At 42.1% G+C, this 24,095-nt stretch overlaps 1 protein-coding gene across 28 annotated transcripts in view; it reads left to right on the forward strand.

Annotated features, from left to right (window-relative positions):
- rims2a (regulating synaptic membrane exocytosis 2a) overlaps window positions 1-24,095 on the forward strand; it is a 469,036-nt gene that overhangs the window by 268,140 nt on the left and 176,801 nt on the right. For 20 of the 28 annotated variants that reach the window (XM_061916454.1, XM_061916457.1, XM_061916468.1 and 17 more), the window contains 5 exons: window positions 3,625-3,836; window positions 9,033-9,152; window positions 11,666-11,765; window positions 11,858-11,981; window positions 20,626-20,672. In XM_061916454.1, the coding sequence (XP_061772438.1) occupies window positions 3,625-3,836; window positions 9,033-9,152; window positions 11,666-11,765; window positions 11,858-11,981; window positions 20,626-20,672 (603 nt within the window). Of the gene's footprint in view, window positions 1-3,355; window positions 3,424-3,624; window positions 3,837-9,032; window positions 9,153-11,665; window positions 11,766-11,857; window positions 11,982-20,625; window positions 20,673-24,095 lie in introns of all 28 variants that reach the window. The other 8 variants (XM_061916464.1, XM_061916465.1, XM_061916471.1 and 5 more) reach the window with 2 other exon arrangements.

Here is a 24,095-nt window from a genome sequence, read left to right on the forward strand (position 1 = left end):
TAAGCAACAAAGGATTTATTAAATTAATAAAAGGGCTAGGAACAAAAACACTGGAGCTAAGCAGAAAGGCAAACAAAAGGCGCTAGCATGGATGCTAGGAAAACAAACAGATAATAATACTTGGCACGAAGGCACAAAAAGGGAAAACAAAACAACTAGCACGAAAGCTAGGAGTAAAATAAAGCGTAGCGTGAGAGCTAGCGAGTATAATCATGGAGAGAACAAGTCATCAACAGTTGCGTGAAAGCAAACTAGGATCCGAGACAGAAGAACGAAAAGGGGCAAGCTTATATAAGGCAGTGATCAGTTGGAACAGGTGTGCGGGAACCAAGAGTAGCAGGTGGAAACAATATGCAACCATGGTGACGGAGCAAAACAGGAAATAAGGAGGTCAAAGTACAGAATGTGATATGAAAGAGGAACAAAGCAACAATATCGGATCACAACACTGCACACATCCCTCTTACACGTGTGAAACATCAAATAACCCAAAGGACATTAAAGTCAACATTAAGTACTTTATCGAGGCAAAATTTAAAAATATATGCAACTGCATGCAGTACCTGCATTTATCCATCCATCCATTTTCTACCGCTTATTCCCTTTTGGGGTCGCAGGGGGGGGGCTGGCGCCTATCTCAGCTACAATCGGGCGGAAGGCGGGGTACACCCTGGACAAGTCGCCACCTCATCGCAGGGCCAACACAGATAGACGGACAACATTCACACACTAGGGCCAATTTAGTGTTGCCAATCAACCTATCCCCAGGTGCATGTCTTTGGAGGTGGGAGGAAGCCGGAGTACCCGGAGGGAACCCACGCATTCACGGGGAGAACATGCAAACTCCACACAGAAAGATCCCGAGCCTGGATTTGAACCCAGGACTGCAGGACCTTCGTATTGTGATGCAGACGCACTAACCCCTCTGCCACCGTGAAGCCCCATTTATTTTATGTCAAAATGGAAAAAATGTATACATTTAGTAAGAACTAATTAAGTACTTTATCGAGGCACATTTTTCCAAACTATCGCGGGCCACGTAACATAATGTCGACACATGTACCGTAGCATCTTTCTTCCTACCACATGGAACTTTTTACAGTGTTGCTTACTCGCCCGTTTATTCAGTAATGATGATGTGTGCTGCCATGGAAGGTGATCAGCATGCACACACTGACTAATGACTGGGAGCTCAGTATCTTGTTTCGTCAGGCCTTGAGGGAACCAGCATCCTCTCGTAAACTGCAGGTCTAACACCTAAGCAATGCAGACACGTGCAGGTTTTTTTTGTGTGCGTATTTATTCAAATCGGTAATTTGCACATTCTAACCTGAGCTGTAATTTTTTTCCTTAGGAATCATATATACAAGTGGGGCAAAAAAGTATTTAGTCGGCCACCGATTTTGCAAGTTCTCCCACTTAAAATGATGACAGAGGTCTGTAATTTTCATCATAGGTACACTTCAACTGTGAGAGACAGAATGTGAAAAAAAAAATCTAGGAATTTTAAAGAATTTATTTGTAAATTATGGTGGAAAATAAGTATTTGGTCAACCATTCAAAGCTCTCACTGATGGAAGGAGGTTTTGGCTCAAAATCTCACGATACATGGCCCCATTTATTCTTTCTTTAACACGGATCAATCGTCCTGTCCCCTTAGCACAGGGGCGCTCACACTTTTTCTGCAGGCGAGCTACTTTTCAATTGACCAAGTCGAGGAGATCTACCTCATTCCTATTTATAATTTATATTTATTTATTTATGAAAGAGACATTTTTGTTAACAAGTAAATGGTGTTTAATGATAATACAAGCATGTTTAACACACATAGATTCCTTTCTTTCATGAAGACAAGAATATAAGTTGGTGTATTTGATTCTGATGACTTGCATTGATTGGAATTAGACAGTGGTGCTGATAACGTCCGCATTTTCAAATGGAGGAAAAAAAAAGTCCTCCTTTCTGTCCAATACCACATGAAAGTGGTTGGATTTGGCATCTCATTTGTCCAACTTGCATACTCCTTTTTAAACACTTTGTTATGAGAGTAGCATATGTGTGTGGCCCTTTAATGTCTGGCAGCAGGTGAGTGACGTCAGTGACTGTGCGGGTGGGCAAGCAAGTGAGAAAGCGGTCGCTGAGGGCGGGGGAGAAATACATTGGCATCAAACTCCGTAGCTTGCTAGCTTGTGCACGCTAGCTTTCTGAGACTCTTATTTTGTTAGCACAGGCAGGATGAAACAGGTCTTTTATGGCGAAGACAGGAAGTTTGCAGTCGGTCTTTAGAGTTTTGACAGTAGGTACGGAGTCTCTAGAAATAAAATGTGTTTCTCCGCGTCCGCCCTGTTAGTGATTTTTTTCTTAAATATGAGCTCGCAGCAGCCAGCGTCATCTCACAAGATCCTCGGGTGCCGAGAATGTCAAACAACTGACGAAAGTGAAGTCTTGGTATGATTGATGATTGCTCATTTTTATGTCTATTTTTTAATGCCTGGCTTGTGATCGACTGACACACCCTCCGAGATCGACCAGTCGATCGCGATCGACGTAATGCCCACCCCTGCCTTAGCAGAAAAACAACCCCGAAGTATGATGTTTCCACCCCCATGCTTCACAGTAGGTGTGGTGTTCTTGGGATGCAACTCAATGTTCTTCTTCCTCCAAACACGACGGGTTGAGTTTATACCAAAATGGATACATGGATGATACAGCAGAGGATTGGGAGAATGTCATGTGGTCAGATGAAACCAAAATAGAACTTTTTGGTATAAACTCAACTCGTCGTGTTTGGAGGAAGAAGAATACTGAGTTGCATCCCAAGAACACCATACCTACTGTGAAGCATGGGGGTGGAAACATCATGCTTTGGGGCTGTTTTTCTGCTAAGGGAACAGGACGATTGATCCGTGTTAAGGAAAGAATGAATGGGGCCATGTATCGTGAGATTTTGAGCCAAAACCTCCTTCCATCAAAGAGAGCTTTGAATGGTTGACCAAATACTTATTTTCCACCATCATTTACAAATAAATTCTTTAAAATTCCTACAATGTGAATTCCCGGATTTTTTTTTCACATTCTGTCTCTCACAGTTGAAGTGTACCTATGATGAAAATTACAGACCTCTGTCATCATTTTAAGTGGGAGAACTTGCACAATCGGTGGCTGACTAAATACTTCTTTGCCCCACTGTATGTATAATGTCGGTGTACATGAGTCTGTGTTGTGTACTGTGAGTGTGCCGGTCTGTGTCTTTGTTGTGGTTTGTGGTCTCCTCACTGCTCCTTCTCGCTGTCCTCTCTCGTGTCCGTGCACCCCCCCTACCCCCCCCCCCCCCCCCCCCCCCCCCACCTTGCAGGAGATTTGGATGGCCATTGGTGGGACCATGCGTCTTGGCATAGCAGCGAGGCCTCCCCAATGTCTTTGGTGAGACATGCGGAGCCCCCTCCCTCCTGCCTCGTAACCTCTATCCGTCTCTCTCTCTCTCTCTCTCTCTCTCTCCTTCTCCTCCCCTCATCCCCCCCCCTGTGTTCCAGAGTCTTTTGTCATCTCACGTTTCCTTTGTTTTATTTACACCTTTGCATGTTGTTTTTCTGTTTTCTTTCTGTTTTTATCCCACACCTTTAGGGGACAGTCAAAGGGGAAAAAGAAAAACAATTGAGCAGGCATTTATGTCTGAGCCGGCACACACCTTATCTGAGAGGCAAAAGAAAATGGTGCGCTTTGGGGGACACTCATTTGAAGAGGACTTGGCGTGGTGTGAGCCGCAAGTTAAAGACTCGGGAGTTGATACGTGCAGTAGCACTACCCTAAACGAGGAGCATAGCCATAGTGAGAAGGTACTGAGACAATCTAGCCTGCATATTTTATTTTTTTTTAATCTATATATGACCTCCCCGTCTTTGTTTGCTCTGTGTCACTAAGTGTAACTAGGTTTATTTTCTGGGGTTTTTATTTGACTTTGTACAATTTTTTTTTTTTTTTACGATTTTGTTCCTTTTTTTTTGGTTTGTTTTCGGTTACTTTTGGCTGCACCTTGCTTGGTGTGGCTGAAAACGTCTTGCAGGGACACCCTCTTTGCTTGCTACTTGTACTTGCTGTTTTTTGCACCCCACCCCACCCCTCACCCCGTAGTAGTAGTAGCACAAATCCTTACAGTAGTTGCAAAGACGACCACTGACACTGAACCTCTCTGTTTGTCATGGCACTTAGGAATGTGGGTCTCTCCTAGTTGCATGCTTGTTTCCGTTTGTTGTGTTGTGGCTCTGCAGAGGTCCTCCTGTAAGAGCGGCGGGCAAACCTTTTACGTAGGCCGTCCTTCTCACTCTGCCGCCCTGCCCCACAGCAACCAATCCAGTTGAAACCTGCCCCCTGGCCAATATTCCACTCATTTTTTTCTATACATACACACGAAAAAAAAAACCTTGATTGTTAGCACACACAATAAGGAAAATTGGGCTTGTTTTGCACAAAATATCAGAACATGTGTTTTTCTTTTTTCCCCTTCCACTGCTGTTGGTTTTCAGTGTGCTTTTCATCCTTTGTTATATCTGTCTTCCTCATTGTGTTCTTCTATCAAATATGACCTTTTTTTTTTTTTTAGCCCTTTCATAGTCTCCTGTCCCCCCGACAACTCCACTCGATGCTGGTTCTGTGTGTGTAGTGAATACCCCGTGTGAGACTCTGATCCTTATTGCCCCCAATTTAATGAGCTGGTTTAGTAGTGCCAGGGCCGCTTGCTTTTACTCTGCATGGGGCACTGCATGACGCTCACTCCACCCCCAGCCCCCCCCACCCCACTCCTGACAGGTTCACACAAGCTCTGGACATCACACTCAATATTGTCAATTTTGTTTTATTTTGAAGGTGCTGTTTGCAGATGAGAGCGCTCGCGTTTGAACGAGACACAGTCATAACCCGGCCTCTTCGTGGTTTAGTGAAGTGAATTATATTTATATACCGCTTTTCTCTAGTGCAGGGGTCACCAACCTTTTTGAAACCAAGAGCTACTTCTTGGGTACTGATTAATGCTACCAGTTTTATACACGCTTAAATACATATCCAGAAATAGCCAATTTGCTCAATTTACCTTTAATAAATACATTTATATATATATAAAAAATGGGTATTTCTGTCTGTCATTCCGTCGTACATTTTTTTTCCTTTTACGGAAGATTTTTTGTAGGGAATAAATGATGAAAAAAAACTTTTTAAAAGAGGAGAAAACACGAAAAGAATGAAAATTTAATTTTGAAACATAGTTTATCTTCAATTTTGACTCTTTAAAATTCAAAATTCAACCGAAAAAAATGAAGAGAAAAACTAGCTAATTCGAATCTTTTTGAAAAAATTAAAAAAAAAAAATTACGGGACATCATTAGTCATTTTTCCTGATTAAGATTAATTTTAGAATTTTGATGACATGTTTTAAATAGGTTAACATCCAATCTGCACTTTGTTATTATATATAACGCATTGGACCAAGCTATATTTCTAACAAAGACAAATCATTATTTTTTCTAGATTTTCTAGAACAAAAATTTTAAATTAAATTCAAAAGACTTTGAAATAAGATTTAAATTTGATTCTACAGATTTTCTAGATTTGCCAGAACATTTTTTTTTAATTTTAATCATAGTAAGTTTGAAGAAATATTTCACAAATATTCTTTGTCGAAAAAACAGAAGCTAAAATGAAGAATTACATTTAAATTTCTTTATTATTCTTTACAATTAAAAAAACTATTTACTTGAACATTGATTTAAATTGTCAGGAATTTAAAATGTAAAAAGGTACATGTGTTTAAAAATCCTAAAATAATTTTTAAGGTTGTATTTTTTCTCTAAAATTGTCTTTCTGAAAGTTTTAAGAAGCAAAGTAAAAAAATAAACGAATTTTTTTAAACAAGTGAAAACCAAGTCTTTTCTTGGATTTTCAAATTCTATTTGAGTTTTGTCTCTCTTAGAATTAAAAATGTCGAGCAAAGCGAGACCAGCTTGCTAGTAAATAAATAAAATTTAAGAAATAGAGGCAGCTCACTGGTAAGTGCTGCTATTTGAGCTATTTTTAGAACAGGCCAGCGGGCTACTTATCTGGTCCTTACGGGCTACCTGGTGCCCGCGGGCACCGCGTTGGTGACCCCTGCTCTAATGACTCAAAGTGCTTTACATAGTGAAACCCAATATAAAAGTTACATATTTAAACCAGTGTGGGTGGCACTGGGAGCAGGTGGGTAAAGTGTCTTGCCCAAGGACACAACGGCAATGACTAACAAGGATGGCAGAAGCGGGGATCGAACCTGCAACCCATAAATTGCTGCCACGGCCACTCTATCTTTAACCTTACAAAATTCTGTACGTCCCACCTATACACACAGCAAAAAGTTTTAACGGTGCCATCTTACGGTACCTGGGTTACGCGTGACGTCACGCCAGGTTGCCAACTCTTTGTACAGCTGTGCTTAGTAATCAATCAAGCAGCACTGAGAGCAGACTTTGGCAAAGTACCTCTAGGTCAGGGGTAGGGAACCTATGGCTCTAGAGCCAGATGTGGCTCTTTTGATGACTGCACCTGGCTCTCAGATAAATCTTAGCTGACATTGCTTAACACGATAAGTAATGAATAATTCCGCTAGTAATCACAGTGTCAAAAATAATGTTCAAAATATAAAACATTCTCATGCATTTTAATCCATCCGTCCAGTTTCTACCGCACCTGTTCACGAAGTCGCATTAATGGTAAGAAGTATTGTATTTATTGTTGGTTAGCTTCAGAAAAACAATGTTATTAAAAAGAATAAGAGACTTATTATACCCTAAAAATGTTGGTATTACTTAAAAATGCACGCATTTAGTTGTATTCAGTCTTAAAAAAAAATATGATATGGCTCTCACGGAAATACTTTTTAAAATATTTGGCTTGTATGGCTCTTTCAGCCAAAAAGGTTCCCGACCCCTGCTCTAGGTAATGTTGCAATTTTCAACGCCAAAAGAGAAATAGACTCAAAAAACCGTTCCGACGTACTGTAAGTAAAGCAAGGCTGTAGTTTCCCAAAAATGCACGAGCTTGATGATGATATACATTGGCTTTGCTATTGAAATGCTATTGATTAGCATTAGCGATTTTACATGGCGATTGCAACCCCTCAAAATGTGTTAATGTAAAGCACAATTAAGATGCACATTACGATCAAACAGGTGGTGCGTAATACGTATAATACTTACTGTATTAACACTTTTTAGGGTGCAACAAAAGATGGAACTGATTAGCCAACACATTATAAACTATACACTACCGCCATCTAACGTCTTGGACTGAAATATAATAAAATAAAATATAACAACTAGATAACAGTTATCATAATCAGTTCATTTTTAAACATTACAATTAAACGTATTTTAATCTCAAAAACAATTATTATTTATAAACACATAGAAGTACCAAGTATCGTCAAAGAGGTACCGGTATTTGGTACCGTATCGGTTCAGATGTGAACGGTACCCAGCCCTACTTCTTGTTCTCAAAGACCTCGCCTGTCAATACGAACATGCGACAGGAATTCATGTTTATGCAGAACAGCTGTACAATGGAACCTCAATTTACAAACTTAGCTGGTTCTTGAAGGGGGTTTGTGATATATACAAGTTTGTATATTGAAGCAAATGTCAAAATAAAAAATAATGTAAACATGAAACTTGTATTCCAGCCTAAACAAAAGTCCATACTTTGAACACATCACAAGGCACTATACAGTAGTGTATACTGCATAAAACAAACCTAACAAGGGGGTGATGGATCAACCTTCTATTTAATAACAAAGGCAAAACCAACAACAACTAGCTGAACAGTCCTCATTTTCAACCGCCCAGCCAACTTGCCCACACAACCACTAGTCCTGTGGTGCACTCAGAGTTTGAAATCACAAAACTCCTTAACTTTAACAGCCAGGTCGCTACAATGATTAGGAATAAAAAAGATAAATCCACTTTACCTTGTTGTTTAATCTTTTTTGCATGCTGTGGAAGGGAGGAGGATAGAGAGGTATTGTTGACAATGCTGTGGTACTTCTTGAAAGTTTCAACCCACGTGTCACTAATTAAAGTCTTTGGACCCAAACTGAGTTAGAAAACTAGAAAATGTTGTAAAAAGGCTAAAAAAAAATGTTAAAAAGCACTTAAGTAGGTAACAGCAGCACTGTGCTGACTGAACAATTGCTATGCTGCCAAGCACAAATGGGTAGATGTACACTAAGAGAAGGTTTGTAGACCAAACCATAAGAAATATAGATTTATTCAAACTAAGAACAGAAAAACTCTCACGAAGCACTAAAGGCATAACCAACAGAACTAGCATGGGAGCTACAAAAAACCATAAGCATAGCGTGGAAGCTAGCAAATACAAAAGGAGGTTTTACCAGAATCGGGAATCAGCGTCGTCACTTGTTACGTGTAACAAAACTAGGATGCGAGGGCGAGTGAACGGAAAAGGCAGGCTTAAATAAGGACAGTAATTACAAACAGGTGTGAGTCAAAAACAAGAGGCAGGTGACACTAATGCGTGACTATAGAAACAGAACAAACAGGAAGTGCCACCACGAACTAAGTTAAACATAAGCAGAACATAATACCAAAACGGAACAAAACCAGTATATGTTATGATCCGGGCAGCGGATCATAACAGAGGGGGTTCGTAAATCGAGGTTCCACTGTAATTGACAGGCAATAACGCCAATAGCTGAATAGCAATTTTTGTACCGTTTAACTCCTAAATGTGGCAAATTTAGCCAGGCATTAGAGGTGTTGTTTTTTTTTTTGCTTACATTTTTTCGGCGCCTACTGCAGACTGCACCTTTGATCTTTTTTAGTCTCCTATATATCAAAACGTTCATAGTTTAATGTTGTAACGCTGAGTTGTGTGAACTTTCTCCCCTAAGTGAATGAACACTTCCCCAAATGCCCTCATTCACTATGAACATATCTCAAGTGATCACACTCAAGTTGGTAAACACAAGGTCTGTTGTTGCTCTGACCTCGTAGCATCCGGTGACATGGCAGCCGTCCAAAGACGGGGATCGCCTAATAGGGCGCATTTTGCTCAATAAGAGAATGAAAGATGGAAGCGTGCCTCGAGACTCAGGAGCTCTGCTTGGTCTAAAGGTGAGCTTACCTTCCGTGTTTGTCGATTGTGTCCTGTCAAAGACTGTGCTTGTTTGTTCCAACTTCTCATTGCATCACAGCTCTACTTCCTATTATTGTTCAACGGGACCTGACAATTACATGATTATTAATGACCATGCTGGATACTGAAATTACCGGAGCACATTTTGCAGCTCCACGTACTCTCGCCATGTCCGTACTAGGACTATACCAAATTAGGCTTCAGAATAACTCCAGAGTCCAAAAGGCTTGATTACCAAAAGGAAAAGAGAACAAAGGCCAGCAAAGGGTTGGCAGAAGGGATTACTGATTAAATGAGTTCCATCAAAATGCACATTTGTGTCTGCTCAGTGCCTTTGTGCATTTTCAGTCTCCTCAGCAGCATTAAGTGCAGTGTGCAGTCCAGTCAGACAGTCTATCACTCAGTCTGCAAGCTTCGCCCTCGCAGTCCACTCCTCTCCGTTCTCCTCTGCGAGCCCCCGGCTTTGGCCTCAGCCTGTTACATAAAGCCATTTCATTTAGCAGACTTCCCTAAGCTCCTTTGTATGTTGGCATTCAGCCTCCATTAAGCAGGGTTTTTATTTGTATGAGGAGAGTGGAGTACGCCGTCTTACAACTACAGTGCAGATCTTGACCAGAGGCTTGCATTATGGTACAGAATCACAGAAAACTACTAGCATGGATGTGCCCCAAAGGACGAAAACAAACATACCTTAGAACTACTTTGTCACTGTCTTTCCATTTGGAAAGTGTATTGAAGTGTCCATACTTAGTAGGAAGGTGTTAAAGCTATGCATAAGCATTGCCTTGTGTTTTAACTAAGGCTGTCAAATGATCCATCCATCCATCCATCCATCCATCTTCTTCCGCTTATCCGAGGTCGGGTCGCGGGGGCAGCAGCCTAAGCAGGGAAGCCCAGACTTCCCTCTCCCCAGCCACTTCGTCTAGCTCTTCCCGGGGGATCCCGAGGCGTTCCCAGGCCAGCCGGGAGACATAGTCTTCCCAACATGTCCTGGGTCTTCCCCGAGGCCTCCTACCGGTTGGACGTGCCCTAAACACCTCCCTCGGGAGGCGTTCGGGTGGCATCCTGACCAGATGCCCGAACCACCTCATCTGGCTCCTCTCGATGTGAAGGAGCAGCGGCTTTACTCTGAGTTCCTCCCGGATGACAGAGCTTCTCACCCTATCTCTAAGGGAGAGCCCCGCCACCCGGCGGAGGAAACTCATTTCGGCCGCTTGTACCCGTGATCTTATCCTTTCGGTCATGACCCAAAGCTCATGACCATAGGTGAGGATGGGAACGTAGATCGACCGGTAAATTGAGAGCTTTGCCTTCCGGCTCAGCTCCTTCTTCACCACAACAGATCGATACAACGTCCGCATTACTGAAGACGCCGCACCAATCCGCCTGTCGATCTCACGATCCACTCTTCCCCCACTCGTGAACAAGACTCCTAGGTACTTGAACTCCTCCACTTGGGGCAGGGTCTCCTCCTCAACCTGGAGATGGCACTCCACCCTTTTCCGGGAGAGAACCATGGACTTGGATTTGGAGGTGCTGATTCTCATTCCGGCCGCTTCACACTCGGCTGCGAACCGATCCAGTGACAAAAAAAAAAAGTCAAATGATCACTTTTTAAATTACATTAATCACATTTTGGAATTTGGATCAATCATGATTAATCACAGTTGATCAAAAAAAGCTGCTGCCTGACCAGGGCTCAGAACATCTGTTGAAAGAGGTTCCGCAGCCTCCGTAGCAGAACCTCCAGGTTCTGTAACAGCTTCTTCCCTCAGGCCATAAGACTCTTAAACACATCATAATAATTCTCTCAATTCCCCCCCAAAAACGGATTAAGTCTCTGCAATATAAAGACGATATAACATACATCCATAAATGTGGATGCATATGCAAAAGTGCAATATATTTATCTGTACAGTAATCTATTTGTATCTGCACCTTATTGCTCGTTTATCCTGCACTACAACGAGCTAATGCAACAAAATGTTGTTCTTATCTGTACTGTAAAGTTCAAATTTGAATGACAATACAAGGAAGTCTAAGTCTTGATTACTTGCTTGCCTAATTAAAATTTGCTTAGAAAAGACCTCAATATTCGTCCCTGGATAACCCCAAAGTCATCCGGGGAGGTTTTTAACCATGTTACTTGAATGCATGTCATTTATTTGCCTAAAAATTGGTAACAGTTGTATCTAAAGTTCTTGCAGGCTGTATTTTGGAGTGAAATTTTGAGTTTTTCTCTTATTTTTGTACTGACGTATGCATTGATTTAATCACTGACTGTATAACGGTTAGGTAAAAGAGCTGTACGGTCAAAATAAATAGCATTATTAATAAAAGTTTGTGCATGATTAATGCGATCATTTTTTTGTGATTAATCACATGAGTTAAGTCATAAATTTTGACAGCTCTAGTTTCAACACAAGGGATTATACTCATTTTTTGTGCGTGAAAAGGCTAACACTAATTTGATCTTCCCTTTTCACTGCAGGTGGTCGGGGGCAAGATGACAGAATCTGGTAGACTTTGTGCTTTTATCACTAAAGTGAGGAAAGGGAGTCTAGCAGATACTGTAGGGCACCTCAGGCCAGGTATCAAGGACATCCCAAACATTCACATCCAGTGCTCATCGTTACACTTGTGAGACATGTTTATCCTACGAAATCTGCTGTTTTTTTTACAGGTGACCAGGTGCTGGAGTGGAACGGGAAGCTTTTGCAAGGAGCCACATTTAAAGAAGTTTACAATATCATTCTAGAATCCAAGCCTGAGCCACAAGTGGAACTGGTGGTCTCACGGCCCATCGGGTGAGTGCCCGCGACCATTTTCAAAGTCAATCAATCTGTACACAGCACCCTGCATTGTCCCGCCCACACAACCATCTGATTGGTTACATACAAAGCCAATCAGCAATGCGTATTCAGAGCGCATGTCGTCAGGGCTTCAGTGTCGATGTCGAGCAGATAAGTTTTTAGCAGGGGAGCAACGCACTCTCCCCAAATTGTATTCCAAGTCAACTACTTTCTAAACATCACCATGAGCCCGTTGACCTTCTAGAAACAAACTGCAGCTCAGCTCACTCGCAGTCCTGGCTTTAGGTGAAGGCTAGTTAGCTTTTAGCGTAACAGTAACTTATTTTGCGGTGTGTGTGTGTGTGTGTTACGGACAGTGTTGATTGAGATGTGTTGAAGCAGCAAAAAAGGACATTATATTAAATGAAGAGTTTCTGTCTCTGATAATGTATAAAATAATTTATGTGCATCATAAAACTTACATAAACTCCATGGTGGTCAGGGATGAATTTTCAGCTATAGTTACATTAATCATTAGTAATGTAGCAGCCTAGTTTTGAATGGCAGGGTCCCTGCTATCACATGTTGATAAAAATATAACATTTACATAATAAAAATCTTCTACAGGCTTCCCCAATGCTGTAATAAATTAAGCATGATGAGTTGACTTGAAACTGTTCAATGTTGCACTTTTTATATGTAGAAGAAAAGTTGTGCAATTTTATTTAATCAAAGCAACAACTTGAGGCAGTTTAATGTGGATTAACATGGGCAGAATTATTATAGTGTTCCCAATGTTAAAAGGATCAAGCCATTGTTTACAAATTTGGTTAATAAATACCTAAAAAATTTATATTTTGTTGCTTTCTTACTGTACCGAAAATGAACCGAACCGTGACCTCTATTTTTGTGTACCGTTACACCCCTAGTATTTATACTATTCACATGTGAATTATGCTGTATAATAGACTGTATTTACAGTTTGTATATTATTCACATGTTATCAATCAATGTTTATTTATACAGCCTTAAATCACAAGTATCTCAAAGGGCTGCACAAGCCACAACGACATCCTCGGTTCAGGTCCCACATAGGGCAAGGAAAAACTCACACCCAGTGGGGATGTCAAAGAGAATGACTTTGAGAAACCTTGGAGAGGACCGCAGATGTGGGTCACCCGCCCCATTTAGAGGAGACCGGATGCAATGGACGTCGAGTGGGTCCACCATAATATTGTGAAAGTCCAGTCCATAGTGGGGCCAGCAGGAGACCATTCTGAGCGGAGACGGGTCAGCAGCGCAGAGATGTACCCAACCCATGCACAGGCGAACGGTCCACCTCGGGTCCCGACTCTGGACAGCCAGCACTTCATCCATGGCCACCGGACCTGTGCCCCCCCTCCCACAAGGGACAAGGGGGTAGAGCAGAAAAGAAAAGAAACGGCAGATCAACTGGTCTAATAGGAGGGTCTATTTAAAGGCTAGAGTATACAAATGAGTTTTAAGGTGAGACTTAAATGCTTCTACTGAGGTAGCACCTCTAACTGTTACCGGGAGGGCATTCCGTAGTACTGGAGCCCGAATAGAAAAATGCTCTATAGCCCGCAGACTTTTTTTGGACTCTGGGAGTCACTAATAAACCGGAGTTCTTTGAACACAGATTTCTTGCCGGGACATATGGTACAATAAAATCTGCAAAATAGGATGGAGCTAGACCCTGTAGAATTTTATAGATATTGCTGTGTAATACTAGACTCTATTTATATTATTCCCATGTAAAAAAATACCTATACCTAAAATACCAGTTTATTGCTTATTGTGAGCCAACTGTGGTGCTGAATTTCCCCCAGGGATCAATAAAGTCCTTTCTATTCTATTCTATTGTCCATCCATCCATCCATTTTCTACCGCGTATTCCCTTTGGGTTCGCGGGGGGGGCTGGTGCCTATCTCAGCTACAATCGGGCGGAAGGCGGAGTACACCCTGGACAAGCCGCCACCTCATCGCACGGCCTCTATTCTATTACATTCTAAAGTAAAATACCAAATATACAGTCCGTTACTGTTTAATCAAATTTACTTTAAACAAAGCATGATATATAAACATAAGAAATATGTGTAAATTTGTCCGAAGTGGCTCTAATAGGCACCAAAACACGGCACTGGTGCGGCCGTAAACAGTAGTAACCGTGCAGAAAAGCTAAGTATATCTCGGAGCCTTATTTCATCAAAATGACTCGGGGTAATCTATCATCCCAACAAAGTCACACTGATTCTGACGGGTTGAACAGCAGTGTTCAGTTCCAACATCCTAATCAACTCACACCCAGGTTTCTCTGTCTCTCTCGACACCAGCACTATTTCACTTTATTATACGGCAGTCACACTAGCAGCAAAATCCATTTATGAACACGGGAATTCTGACTTAACATTCCAAGCAGTTTGGTTCAATTAATACACAACTCTTGCATGTTGGATTAATAAGCATACACTGTTGTAACAGTAGTCTAACAATTCCACAAATTGTGTGCCGGTAAGCATTTTTTGCTGGAACTATGTGTTGCTTCTTCATCCATACTTCTGCAAAATCGCACGCATTATTCTCGCACATTTTTTACACAATTGAACAGCATTTTTTTCATATGTGTGAATTCATTATGGCTTCACGGTGGGAGAGGGGTTAGTGCGTCTGCCTCACAATACGAAGGTCCTGCAGTCCTGGGTTCAAATCCAGGATCGGGTTTTTTCAGTAGATCAGTGGTTCTCAAATGGGGGTATGCGTACCCCTGGGGGTACTTGAAGGTATATGCCAAGGGGTACTTGAGATTTTTTTTTAAATATTCTAAAAATAGCAACAATTCAAAAATCCTTTATAAATATATTTATTGAATAATACTTGGCTTCACGGTGGAAGAGGGGTTAGTGCGTCTGCCTCACAATACGAAGGTCCTGCAGTCCTGGGTTCAAATCCAGGCTCGGGATCTTTCTGTGTGGAGTTTGCATGTTCTCTCCGTGAATGCGTGGGTTCCCTCCGGGTACTCCGGCTTCCTCCCACTTCCAAAGACATGCACCTGGGGATAGGTTGATTGGCAACACTAAATTGGCCCTAGTGTGTGAATGTGAGTGTGAATGTTGTCTGTCTATCTGTGTTGGCCCTGCGATGAGGTGGCGACTTGTCCAGGGTGTACCCCGCCTTCCGCCCGATTGTAGCTGAGATAGGCGCCAGCGACCCCCGCGACCCCAAAAAGGGAATAAGCGGTAGAAAATGGATGGATGGATGGATGAATTTATTATCTAGTGCTACTTTACAGCTGTATAGTGGTACCATCCATCCATCCATTTCCTACCGCTTGTCCCTTTTGGAGTCGCGGGAGGTCACTAAAGCCTATCTCAGCTGCATTCGGGCGTAAGGCGGCGTACAGCCTGGACAAGTCGCCACCTCATCGCAGGGCCAAGACAGACAACATTCACACTCACATTCACACACTAGGACCAATTTTAGTGTTGCCAATCAACCTATCCCCAGGTGCATGTTTTTGGAGGTGGGAGGAAACCGGAGTACCCGGAGGGAACCCACGCAGTCATGGGGAGAACATGCAAACTCTACACAGAAAGATCCCGAGCCCGGGATTGAACCTAGGAATACTCAGGACCTTTGTATTGTGAGGCAGATGCACTAACCCTCGAGCTATTACTTTAAAAAAAATCTTCGCCAAATAATGTCGCCCATCCATCCATCCATTTCCTACCGCTTGTCCCTTTCGGGGTTGCAGGGGTTGCTAGAGCCTATCTCTGCTCCATTTGGGCGGAAGGCGGGATACACCCTGGACAAGTCGCCACCTCATCGCAGGGCCAAGACAGACAACATTCACACTCACATTCACACACTAGGACCAATTTTAGTGTTGCCAATCAACCTATCCCCAGGTGCATGTTTTTGGAGGTGGGAGGAAACCGGAGTACCCGGAGGGAACCCACGCAGTCATGGGGAGAACATGCAAACTCTACACAGAAAGATCCCGAGCCCGGGATTGAACCTAGGAATACTCAGGACCTTTGTATTGTGAGGCAGATGCACTAACCCTCGAGCTATTACTTTAAAAAAAATCTTCACCAAATAATGTCGCCCATCCATCCATCCATTTCCTACCGCTTGTCCCTTTCGGGGTTGCAGGGGTTGCTAGAGCCTATCTCTGCTCCATTTGGGCGGAAGGCGGGATACACCCTGGACAAGTCGCCACCTCATCGCAGGGCCAAGACAGACAACATTCACACTCACATTCACACACTAGGACCAATTTTAGTGTTGCCAATCAACCTATCCCCAGGTGCATGTTTTTGGAGGTGGGAGGAAGCCGGAGTACCCGGAGGGAACCCACGCAGTCATGGGGAGAACATGCAAACTCTACACAGAAAGATCCCGAGCCCGGGATTGAACCTAGGACTACTCAGGACCTTCGTATTGTGAGGCAGATGCACTAACCCTCAAGCTATTACTTAAAAAAAAATCTTTGCCAAATAATGTCGCCCGTCCATCCATCCATTTCCTACCGCTTGTCTCTTTCGGGGTAGCAGGGGTTGCTGGAGCCTATCTCTGCTCCATTCGGGCGGAAGGCGGGGTACACGCTGGACAAGTCGGCCATTGAAATGAATGAACATTTATGGATTCTGTGCTTGGCTTCCCAAAACACAACCATTCTACTATGTAATATCACTTTTGAATAGAAAAACAAACTTTTATCTAAGAAATATTGTGTTATAAAGACAATACAATAGATTGTACAATGAATAGATTTGTGAAGTAATTTAATAACAATGAAACCTGACTCTCGCTAGATCCTTGTAGTTAGCTGAGCTCCACACAAGGATCTGGGACTTCTCATGCTGTTAAGATCCGTACTCCGATCTTCCCATATTATGGTTTATTGTTGCATTTTTATCACTCCGTCGTTCTACCCTCATACTTCCTGTTTTTGTTCATTACCATGGTTACTCATCAGTTCACCTGTTGCTCACGCCCCGCACACCTGCTACAGATAATCACCGTCACTTTATAAACCGTCCTCTTTTGTTTGTTCAGCCTGGGTTCATAATTTGTTTTCACGCAACAAGTTACGCCTGCACTCTACATCGTATGTATATTCTCGCTAGCTTTTCACGCTAAGCCATTTGTTTATTCCAGCTCTCATGCTGTATGTTTTGTTTTTCTCTTTAATGTGTCTATGTGCCAGTTTAGTTCTCATTTTTGTATATCCTAGCTTTTATGCTAGCGTCCTTTGTTTGTTTTATTCTACTAGCTCTAGCATTTTTGTTATATAGCTCTTTTTGTTATTTAAATAAATCTGTTTATCTTACCTTTGCTGTGTTCAATCACTTGACGCATCGTCGAGGGAATCGAACCCGGCATCACAATGCTGAACAGACGTAACACACGCCTCTCTCCTCCTTCTGCTCCCGACCGTTCACTGTTAAAGACAACAGATGATTAGATCAACACGTACCACCTGTGAAATCTAATCACCTGCCAGCTGTGTCTCGCCGTCAGCCCATGCCCGATGGCGCTCGTCTTCAGCACCATGGACAGTGACGGTGACTTTTGCTCCTACAGGCAGCGCTGGCTACACCTCCCTCCACAATGTATTTCAGAAGCCGGGGCCTTGTAAAAAAAAAAAATCATTGTATGTGATTGGATAAACCCTTTGTCCGTTATCTTGAATGACGTGCTACTTCAACCAATCACATCGAAAACAACTCGTGACGCTGATGAGAGTGACGTTGGGAAATCCAAAACAGAAAAGGCGACATACTGGATAACAACAGAGCGAAAAGTTAAAAAATGCCTTCAAAACTGTTCTATGTTCATCTTTTGAATAAATCATATTGGATAGAGGACAGCATGATACGGCGATAGGGAGAAGTTTTCTATTAACATCAATCAATCAATCAATGTTTATTTATATAGCTCCAAATCACAAATGTCTCAAAGGACTGCACAAATCATTACGACTACAACATCCTCGGAAGAACCCACAAAAGGGCAAGGAGAATTCACATCCAGTGGGACGCCAGTGACAATGCTGACTATGAGAAACCTTGGAGAGGACCTCAGATGTGGGCTACCCCCCCCCCCCTCTAGGGGACCGAAAGCAATGGATGTCGGGCGGGTCTAACCTGATACTGTGAAAGTTCAATCCATAGTGGCTCCAACACAGCCGCGAGAGTTCAGTTCAAGCGGATCCAAGACAGCAGCGAGAGTCCCGTCCACAGGAAACCATCTCAAGCGGATCAGCGGCGTAGAGATGTCCCCAACCGATACAGGCGAACGGTCCATCCTGGGTCCCGACGAGCGGTCCATCCTGGGTCTCGACTCTGGACAGCCAGTACTTCATCCATGGTCATCGGACCGGACCCCCTCCACAAGGGAGGGGGGGACATAGGAGAGAGAAAAGAAGCGGTAGATCAACTGGTCTAAAAAGGAGGTCTATTTAAAGGCTAGAGTATACAGATGAGTTTTAAGGTGAGACTTAAATGCTTCTACTGAGGTAGCATCTCGAACTGTTACCGGGTTGATGAGTCGGATGTTTCTTGACCTCCGCGGCAGAGGCTCTGACGAACCCCTGAGACCGACTCACCAAACCCCTAGGGTTCGATCGAACCCAGGTTAAGAACCACTGGTTTGGAGACTCCAGTGAAAAAGCCGTTACAATAGTCTAACCTGCTGGAGACAAAGGCATGGATTCGTCTTTTTAAGTCTAATTTAGAATGTTAAACATGTTTAATAGTTATTGTTGGGATGTATGTTGTCCTCCTTTTAATTGGGAATGAACGTGGCCGTATTACTGAATTGTTTTCTGACATTGGACATTCACAATCGCTTAGTTGTTGCTCTCTTAGGAATGAACACTGGCTGAAATGACAGCAGGTGGAATAAGTACTCCGGCTTTGGGAAATTGCTTTAGAGTAGTTACCTTCACCCTGTATGCCATTTGTCCGATTAATCTTATTCTCTTTTTTATTTCAAAATGCTTCATCCCTTCTCCACAAGATACAGTATAAGTCTCCGATTTAACGGTGCCATTTGTATCTTACCACAACTACCATGATTTAGAGCAGGGGTGTCAAACTCAAATACAGAGTGGCCCAAAATTTTAAACTCAACAAAGCCGCGGGCCAAGGTTGAACAAATTAACCTTTTAACAGGGACCCAAACAAGTTTTGCATTGAATATTAAACAAGCAAGGCTTATGAAGCTTTATAGTCACATACAAAATTGAGTTTCAAATTATAATAATGACTAAAAAATATCAATGGCATATCAAATAAAATGTAAATAAAAATTTGGGGAGCGGGGTTTGGTGGCAGCGGGGGTATATATTGCAGCGTCCCGGAAGAGTTAGTGCTGCAAGGGGTTGTGGGTATTTCTTCTGTTGAGTTTATGTTGTGCTACGGTGCGGATGTTCTCCCGAAATGTGTTTGTCATTCTTGTTTGGTGTGGCTTCACAGTGTGGCGCCTATTTGTAAAAAGTGTTAAAGTTGTTTATACGGCCACCCTCAGTGTGACCCTTATGGCTGTTGATCAAGTATGTCTTGCATTCACTTGTGTGTGTTAAACCAGCATATATTATGTGACTGGACCGGCACGTTGTTTGTATGGCGGAAAAGCGGACGTGACGACAGGCTGTAGAGGACGCTAAAGGCAGTGCCTTCAAGGCACGCCCCCAATATTGTTGTCCGGGTGGAAACCGGGAGAAATTTGGAAGAATGGTTGCCCCGGGAGATTTTCGGGAGGGGCACTGAACTTTGGGAGTCTCCCGGGAAAATCGTGAGGGTTGGCAAGTACGAGTATCAGCGGTGAATGCAGTGTTACAGAGGCAGCCGCTGTATAATACCGGCGGGCCAGCTCTAATCTCACGGTGACAGAGGGGTTAGTGCGTCTGCCTCACAATACGAAGTTCCTGCAGTCCTGGGTTCAAATCCAGGCTTGGGCTCTTTCTGTGTGGAGTTTGCATGTTCTCCCCGTGAATGCGTGGGTTCCCTCCGGGTACTCCGGCTTCCTCCCACCTCCAAAGACATGCACCTGGGGATAGGTTGATTGGCAACACTAAATTGGCCCTAGTGTGTGAATGTGAGTGTGAATGTTGTCTGTCTATCTGTGTTGGCCCTGCGATGAGGTGGCGACTTGTCCAGGGTGTACCCTGCCTTCCGCCCGATTGTAGCTGAGATAGGCGCCAGCGCCCCCCGCGACCCCGAAAGGGAATAAGCGGAAGAAAATGGATGGATGGATGATATTACCTCAAGGGCCAAATGAAATGACAGGGCGGGCCAAATTTGGCCCGCGGTCCAGAGTTTGACACCCATGATTTAGAGTAATAAATCACTTAAAAGGACACATGTTTTCACTTGTATCTTTCTCTCTCTGGCTCTGACTCAGCTCAGAGAACATGACACACACACACACACAGACACACACACACACACACCAACGGACACATTTTTTAGAGTCAATTCCTATATCTGACCTGCTTTGTGCTGCTGAATGGTTCTTCTGTGCGAATGAAGACTAATGCTGTACTTAAGGTCATTAAGGCTTTCAGAATTAGCTTATTGATTCACTTGACCTCATCCTTTTCTTCCATCTCTTGTATTTGTTTCTTTTTCAGAGATATTCCAAGGATACCAGACAGCACACATGCACAACTGGAATCGAGTGAGTGAGGCCAAGATTTCTTATCGTTTACAAAACCAATTAATCAAGCAAGAATCCATTTATTCTTTCACTCTGCCTCTCTGAATTGCAATCTTGGTCCTGTTTTTTTTTCTGTTTTTGTTCCTACAAGCCATCAAGATTCTAGAATCTGTATTGTCAATTTACCGTGTGCATTGCAAAAAGTCAGTGTTCAAAAAGAACAAAAAATTTTTTGAAAAATTAGGGGTATTTTATTTGAACTAAGCAACATTATCTGCCAATAGAACAAGAAAATATGGCTTCTCAAGACTTTCCAAAACAAGTAAAAATAGCTAACCTCCATGAATCCCAAAATACCTTAAAGTAAGTATATTCTCACTAATACCAAGTGCACTTTTCTTGGTAGAAAAAAAATGAGACCTCATTGCTCAATATGTTGAAAAACATTCATAAATTAAGTAAAAGCTAGTGCCATTATCATTATTGACACAATGATATGCGCTCGGCATCATTATTTTTTTTTTCATGCTTGAAGTAAGAAATGATTACTTTAAAAAAGTAGTTCTATACTTGTGAGTGTTAATGACGCAGCTTTGCATCAGTTGATATTCTAGTTTCAAGCATGTTTTACTCAATATCGGTCATAAAATCTCAGCAACAAGCTGTAATATCGTACTGAGATAATTTAGGATCAAAACCTTAAAACAAGTAAAACACGCTAACATAAAATCTGCTTGGTGAGAAGAATTATCTTATCAGACGGAAAATAAGCAAATATTACCCTTATTTCAGATACTTAATCTTACTTAGATTTCAGTTTCTGCAGTGTGTCCGAGATAACACGGAGCGTTGAAATTACATTTTTTTTCTTTTTGTGGTATAATCGCAATATCGTATATAGTATAACACATAAAATAAGATAAAGGGTTCCCCAGGGCTGAATTTTAGGTCCCATTAGTTTTAATACCTACTCACAGCTTTTTAAGGATATTATTGGGAGACACTGCATCAGTGTCCACAGTTACACTGGGCGGCGTGGCTCAGTTGCTAGAGCGGCCGTGCCAGAAACTTAAGGGTTCCAGGTTCGATCTCCGCTTCCACCATCCTCGTCACTCCCGTTGTGTCCTCGGGCAAGACACTTTACCCACCTGTTCCCAGTGCCACCCACCCTGGTTTAAATGTAACTTACAGATGTAGAGAGTGGGTTTCACTATGAAAAGCACTTACAGTGTAGAGAATATAATTATATATAAATATAATTTACTTCACTTCACTTCACCACTACGCTGATGAAACACAGTAATATTTTGCCCAACGACACACAACCAGTAGATACCCTTTTTAACTGCGTTTTAGACAGCAATTCGTGGATAGCAGTGAATTTACAAGTCTCAAGTACAAACCCCCTTTCCATATGAGTTGGGAAATTGTGTTAGATGTAAATATAAACGGAATACAATGATTTGCAAATCCTTTTCAACTCATATTCAATTGAATGCACTACAAAGACACGATATTTGATGTTCAAAGTTATAAACTTTATTTTTTTTTTTTTGCAAATAATAATTAACTTAGAATTTCATGGCTGCAACATGTGCCAAAGTAGTTGGGAAAGGGCATGTTCACCACTGTGTTACATCACCTTTTCTTTTAACAACACTCAATAAATGTTTGGGAACTGAGGAAACTAATTGTTGAAGCTTTGAAAGTGGAATTCTTCAGCTTCAGTCGTTCAACAGTCGTATTTTACGCTTCATAATCCGCCACCCATTTTCGACGGGAGACAGGTCTGGACTGCAGGCGGGCCAGGAAAGTACCTGCACTCTTTTTTTTACGAAGCAACGCTGTTGTAACACGTACTGAATGTGGCTTGGCATTGTCTTGCTGAAATAAGCAGGGGCTTCCATGGAAAAAAACGGCATATGTTGTTCCAAAACCTGTATGTACCTTTCAGCATTAATGATGCCTTCACAGATGTGTACGTTACCCATGCCTTGGGCACTAATGCACCCCCATACCATCACACATGCTGGCTTTTGAACTTTGCGTCGATAACAGTCTGGATGGTTAGCTTCCCCTTTGGTCCGGATGACAAAATGTCCAATATTTCCAAAAACAATTTGAAATGTGGACTCGTCAGACTGCAGAACACTTTTCCACTTTGCATCAGTCCATCTCAGACGGTCTCCGGCCCAGAGAAGCCGGCTTGGTTTCTGGATGTTGTTGATAAAAGGCTTTGGCTTTGCATAGTAAAGCTTTAACTTGCACTTGTAGATGTAGCGACAAACTGTATTTAGTGACAGTGGTTTTCTGAAGTGTTCCTGAGCCCATGTGGTGATATCCTTTAGAGATTGATGTCGGTTTTTGATGCAGTAGCGTCTGAGGGATCGAAGGTCACGGTCATTCAATGTTGGTTTCTGGCCATGCCGCTGACGTGGAGTGATTTCTCCAGATTCTCTGAACCTTTTGATGATATTATGGACCGTAGATGTTAAAATTCCTAAATTTCTTGGAATTGCACTTTGAGTAACGTTGTTCTTAAACGGTTTGACTATTTGCTCATGCAGTTGTGGACTGTCCCATCCTTTCTTGTGAAAGATAGAGCATTTTTTGGGAAGCTGTTTCTATACCTAATCATGGCACCTACCTGTTCCCAATTAGCCTGCACACCTGTGGGATGTTCCAAAAAAAGTGTTTGATGAGCATTCCTCAACTTTATCAGTATTTATTGCCACCTTTTCCAACTTTTTTGGCCCGTGTTGCTGGCATCAAATTTTAAAGTAATGATTATTATCTGTTGAACGACTAAAGCTCTACATAAAACAAGAATGGGAAAGAATTCCACTTTCAAAGCTTCAACAATTAGTTTCCTCAGTTCCCAAACGTTTATTGAGTGTTGTTAAAAGAAAAGGTGATGTAACACAGTGGTGAACATGCCCTTTCCCAACTACTTTGGCACGTGTTGCAGCCATGAAATTCTAAGTTAATTATTATTTGCAAAAAAAAAAAAAAAAGTTTATCAGTTTGAACATCAAATATCTTGTCTTTGTAGCATATTCAACTGAATATGGGTTGAAAATGATTTGCAAATCATTGTATTCCGTTTATATTTACATCTAACACAATTTCCCAACTCATATGGAAACGGGGTTTGTAAGACCAGAGGTTTTTTTTTGAATGACCTGAAGTTTTACCAAAATTACAAGATGCTAAACCAACACAGTCTATTAAAAAAACTAGGCGTACTATTTTTAACTCTAAGCTGACTTGTATCCCATATATCAAAAATTGTGCAAAAATAAGTGATACAAATATATTGTTATCACCTCATGAACATTGCCAGAGTTCACCCGTTTGTCTCTCAGGCCTACACAGAGGTGTTGTTTGGATTATTTTTAAATGTAAAAAATGTGCATAAGCATGTAAAGTTTGTACAATATGTGA

This window comes from Nerophis ophidion, linkage group LG11 (genome assembly GCF_033978795.1).
Source record: "Nerophis ophidion isolate RoL-2023_Sa linkage group LG11, RoL_Noph_v1.0, whole genome shotgun sequence".
In the NCBI taxonomy this organism is placed as follows: domain Eukaryota; kingdom Metazoa; phylum Chordata; class Actinopteri; order Syngnathiformes; family Syngnathidae; genus Nerophis; species Nerophis ophidion.